Raw genomic sequence first — 5,198 nt, 5'->3', positions numbered from 1 at the left:
GAAAGAGTTTGCCCAGAGGGCCAGTGACCTGCCCGAGGTCACACAGGCTGAACCCAGGCCCTGGACTGGGATGAATGTCACAGCGGGTCTTTCCCTCCCTTCTCTGGGGCAGAACCTCTTCGACAGCATCAAGAGTGAGCCCTTCTCCATCCCCGAGGACGATGGCAACGACCTCACTCACACGTTCTTCAATCCCGACCGTGAGGGCTGGCTGCTCAAGCTGGGTGAGAACGTGCTCATGCACGCCGGGGGGCACGCACCGACGTGCCTGCACGCTCACGCAGTGCGGCTGCCACACACATGCACTTGACATGCAGCCTCGGGGGTGCAGTCAGGTCAGCCCCAGGTCTCCTGACCCCTGGAGCAGCAGTCTGCCCGTCCCATCCATCCAACTGTCTGTCCTGGGGATAAGGGGACAGTGCGGGAGGGGAACGATAAGCAGGAAGTGGGGACGGGAAGCTGACTGATTCGTAGATAAACGGTTCAACCGCAGGTCCTTCCTGAAGCGATTCTAAGTTAGCCCAGACCCAGTGAGGTTAGGGCATCTGCCCGGGGCCACACACCTAGCCAGTGGTGGATTTTGGTGGGCAGAGGGTTGGGTGTCCTTGAAAGACAGAGGGAGGGAGTGTGACAGGATGTGGCTCAGGGAGCCTCCCCTCAATGGGACTAGGGGACACGGAGGGCCTCGGGCCTGCAGAGGGGAGCTGTGGCGGGTGCCACAGCTGCAGCGGCTGGAGGATCTGGCAGGGGAACCGCAGGGCCCGGCCGTATGCTCCTGCCACCCCCACACACTCCTGGGCGCCGCCCCAGCAGGGTCAGCCCAGCCAGGCACAGTGGTCTTCCAGGGCAGGGGAGGACAGATGCCTCGTGTTGGAGCAGGGGTCCTGGCCCGGGGTGCCCATCCAAGCCCTCCATCTCTCCAGACCCACCCTCCCAGCTTACCCCCCTGCAGACTGCAGCCTCCTTCCTTGCCCAGCTGACTGTCCTCAGTCCCGGGGAAGCTCTAAGTCACAAATCCCAGCTCCTCCACCCATCCTCAGCCTGAGTTTCCACAGCTGCAAAATGGGGATAATCATCCCTGGGACAGTTAAATGTGTGGGAAGCCAAGCACTTGGGCTCTGGGGCTGGGACACTGGGGTTCAAATCCCAGCTCTGCAGCCAGACCTCGAGCAGATGACTTAGTCTCTCTGCACCTCGGTCTCCTCATCTGTAAAATGGGGTTAATAATGGTCCCCTCCTCCTAGGTGGTTATACGGATTAGTAAGTGAAAGTTTTTTGAAATCTCTAGAACATTGCCTGGCAAATGAAAGATGAAAGGCTTAGCATAGTGCCAAGCAGGGAGCGGGGCCAAGGCATGAACGGAGGGGTGAGGGCAGCAGGAAAGTGCAGGGAATGACCAGCCTGCCCCAGGGCCTGATCATGGAGGAGCCTGGGTCAGGCAACTCAGGGGCAGTGCGGGGGTGATAGAGCCACTCAGGTTTTAAGTCGGAAAGGGATAGATAAGGGGGAAGGTGCGGCAGGCAAGGGGTTGGGGGCTTGCTGCTCAGGTGGGGGCCCAGAGGAGAGCGTCTGAGGTCCTGCTCTTCCGTGGAGGGAAGTGCTGGTGGCCCAGGGCGGACGAGGGCTGACTGACTCCGCCATTGGCTTTCGCAGGCGGCCGCGTGAAGACGTGGAAACGACGCTGGTTCATCCTGACGGACGGCTGCCTCTATTACTTCGAGTTCACCACTGTGAGCCTTACCCTGCCCTGCCCCTCCCCCCAAACCCTTTCCAGACTCCCACTAAGTGGTCCATGGACAGAGCTTGGGGCCCCTTGAGATCTTTCGGACCTCCTCCGTACCCATTTTACAGATGGGGAAAACTGAGCCACAAAGAAGGGAAGGGGCTGGGCCAAGGCGCAAGGCAGAACCAGGGTTTAAAGTCAGGCCTCCTGACTCCCAGCTCTTTCCGTGCTGCTCCCGTGCCCTCTCCAGGGCTGCACAGAGTCGGGGGAGATGGCACACTCCTCTCTGGGTCTAGGGAGACCCCAAGGTCACTCCCTGCCCTTGGCTTTGAAGCTCCATTTGCAGATCCTGACCTTGTCTCCCGTTCCCCTGCAGGACAAGGAGCCCCGGGGAATCATACCCCTTGAGAACCTCTCAGTGCAGAAGGTGGATGACCCCAAGAAGCCAGTAGGTATCCGTATGGAGGCCCGAGAGCCTGCGGGAGAGGCTGCGGGAATTTGCAAAACACGGTGGGAAAAGGGGGGTGCCCATCACACCTTACGGGTGGCTCAGGGTTGCTTCAGTCTCCCTCCTGGGGCCGTGGATCCTGGGGGCAGGTCAACGGCATCAAGAGAACCCGGCCTCACTGACTCTCAGAGCCTGTGCCTGACACTGGCTCGGGGACGTTCAGTAAGTCTCTGCTCATTTCTGAGCCTCAGTTTCCCCATCTGTCAAATGGGGATTTTAAGAAGAATCATGGATTTAGGTCGAGCCAGGCACGTAATAAGTTCTCAACGTGAGGAGCTGCAGCTTCTGCCCCTTTGCCTCTCACAGGAAGGCCCGGGGGTCGGGTCTGTCCTGCCGTTCATCCAAGCGCTGGTCTTGCCCAAGAGTCTAGGCCTCTCTGAGCCTCCCGGAGAGCCCAGTGTAGCAGCCATTTCCTCCCACCCCTGCCCTGCCTTCACCTGGCCACTTCCCCACAGTTCTGCCTGGAGCTCTACAACCCCAGCTGCCGGGGCCAGAAGATAAAGGCCTGCAAGACAGATGGCGACGGCAAGGTGGTAGAGGGCAAGCACGAGTCCTACCGGATCTCAGCCTCCAGCGTTGAGGAGCGGGACCAGTGGATCAAGGCCATTCGGTAATGGGTGGGCGGACTGGTGGGGAGGTGTCTCCTGCCACCTTCCAGAAGCGCCTGCTTCTCTTGGAGCCCTGGTTCCTTGTCTGTAAAGAGAGCTAACTCTAGAATCTCCCTCCTGTTTCTGGCATGCAAATCCCTTCCACACATATTCCGTGAACATCCCCTCTGGGCCTTTACAGTGCCAGGTCCAGGACACGGGGGAGAGAGGCACCGCCTTCATAGGGATGGTGGAGGATCACGGGAGATGTTGCCTGTAAAGCTCTTTGCTCAGCGCCAGCATCAGGACCCGTAGTGGCCCTGGAAAGACCTGATGGAGGTGGAGAGGAGGCCTTTCTAGGTGGAACAGGCAGTGCAGACAAAAACAAGAGGGCACGTCAGGCCAAAGCCACGCTCACCTCCATTTTACACATGAGGACTGAGGCCCAGAGAGGGGAGGGACTTGCCCAGGGCCACACAGCCAGTGAGGGGCAGAGCCGTGACCGGCAAGCAGTTCTGCTGGTTCCACCTGGGCTCTTGTCACCTCCTTCTGAGAGTCTGATGGGAGCCTGGGGAGGGGTCCAAAGACATTTGGGGGCAGAATTCCCAAGGCTCTCAGGCCTCAGCCTCACCCCCTCCGGCCCCGCCCGTGGGACTCTGGGTTAGGCCAGCAAAGCTGGACACAGCCTGGCTTGGTCCTTGCTGGGGTCATCTGGCTTTTCCCCTGAGTCAGGGCAGGCCGACCCCTCCCTGGGATATGAGACTCTTTAAGTCAGCCTGCCCAGCCCTGAAATCTTTTCACCTACTCTCTCTCCAGAGCCAGCATCACCCGTGTCCCCTTCTATGACCTGGTCTCTGCTCGGAAAAAGATTGCCAGCAAGCAGCGAGCTTCCCGGGAGGTGGCGCCCAGCTTCCCGGGAACCCCGTGACCCGTGGTACCTGGAGACCTACCTCCCACCCCAGGGTACCCTTTCCTGGCCCGCAGACATCCTCCCTCAACCCCCTTCACTTCAAGCTGGCAGCAGAGGGGAGGAAGGGCTCAAGAAAGAGGGTGGGTGGGAACCATGAGGCCGCTGGCCCTGGACACCCAGGAAAGGCCCTGCCCCAGCCCCAAGGCCACCGCAGTAAGGGGTGAGGAAAGCAGCCCAGAACCTGGCACCCCGCCCTCTCTCTGGGGCTCAGTTTCCTCTCCTGTCACACGTCTCCTTGCCCTCTGAAATGCTGTCAGCCCTCGGAGCGGGAGGGGCCTGCATGCTTCCTACCCTCCACCATGGTGATGCCCGCTCCTTCTGCTCAGGGGGTTTCTCGGCCAGCCCCTCCCCCATCCTCATCTGGGGCTTGGCCTTCCCTGCCCAAGGGACACCCATATACATCTCAGACCCACCGACAAGACCTCTGGGAGACCCGAGAGCACTGGACTAGAAGCCCCGATGCCACGGTCTCAGTCCCAGCTCTGTCTCCAACTTGTTGTGTGCCCTCGTCCAAGTCACCCTCCTTCTCTGGTTCCTGGAAAAGTACGGTGTTTGGAGAGAAATGTCTTGACCCTTCTGGCTCTGTGCGCCGCCCCCACCGCAACCTCCAACCGGCCAGCAATGGCCCTAGGTAGGTCCCAGCAGGGCGTGAGCTGGCCACCTCCCTCCTCTGCGACTGCTCCCTCTCGGTAGAAGGACAGGATTGGACTGGGTCTCCCAAGGAGCTTCTGGCTGGAGATGTCTGCACCAGAGCTGGAGGGGGCTCTGGACTGAAGCCTGCTGGGAGGCAGAGAGCAGAGTGGGCTCCATCCTCAAGGATGTCCATCTTAGAGAAGGGGCGGGTGGGACTCCTCAAGAAAATGGCAGACAGCATCGCAGACAGATGTACTCAGGCGGAACTGGCGGTACAATCAAGAAGTCAAGAAGAGAGCTTCGTGAGCTGTGGTTACCAAGAGGGTTACCTGTGGTTACCTGGAGGCAGCGGCCATGCCAGTGAGTGACGCAGAAGCTTGTAGCAGAGTCTCAGCCACAGTTTCCCTGCTGGACCACTGACCAGGGCTCCCGTGGTGGTGAGCAGGGTCCCAGCATCCTGAGATCCTCTAGAGTAGCAGCATCAAGAGTGGAACTGACTTCCCAGCCCACGGGCAGGCAGCTCTCCAGGGAGATTCCAGCCTGGAGGAGGATTCCGCGAACAGGTTTCTTCTCAGTAGCACTTCTCACCCCATCACACAGGCCCTGGGGGTGTCCCTGGAGGGAAGTTCCCTGGCAGGAAAGCAGGATATGGGGTTACCTCTGCCCCACTCCCAGCCTGCGTGGGCAAGCTGGAGCAAGGTGGATCCCCCCGGGAAGGGCGGCAACCTTTCCTCCCCTCCACCTCCCACACACATGCACACTCTCCAGGGTGTCAGG

The 5,198-nt window shown here is 60.2% G+C and overlaps 1 protein-coding gene across 1 annotated transcript in view; it reads left to right on the top strand.

The window, feature by feature from the left end:
- CYTH4 (cytohesin 4) overlaps positions 1-3,882 on the top strand; it is a 30,465-nt gene extending 26,583 nt beyond the window's left edge. The window contains exons 9-13 of the mRNA XM_007454061.1: positions 113-224; positions 1,654-1,730; positions 2,100-2,171; positions 2,687-2,841; positions 3,635-3,882. Coding sequence (XP_007454123.1) covers positions 113-224; positions 1,654-1,730; positions 2,100-2,171; positions 2,687-2,841; positions 3,635-3,746 — 528 coding nt within the window. The 3' untranslated portion in view covers positions 3,747-3,882. The remainder of the gene's footprint in view (positions 1-112; positions 225-1,653; positions 1,731-2,099; positions 2,172-2,686; positions 2,842-3,634) is intronic.
- The last annotated feature ends 1,316 nt before the right edge of the window (positions 3,883-5,198 follow it).

This window comes from Lipotes vexillifer, unplaced genomic scaffold, assembly GCF_000442215.2.
Source record: "Lipotes vexillifer unplaced genomic scaffold, Lipotes_vexillifer_v1.1 scaffold382, whole genome shotgun sequence".
NCBI classification, from domain to species: Eukaryota; Metazoa; Chordata; class Mammalia; order Artiodactyla; family Lipotidae; genus Lipotes; species Lipotes vexillifer.
The sequence above is the reverse complement of the archived record's forward strand: the minus strand, read 5'-3'. Positions and strand labels throughout refer to the sequence as shown.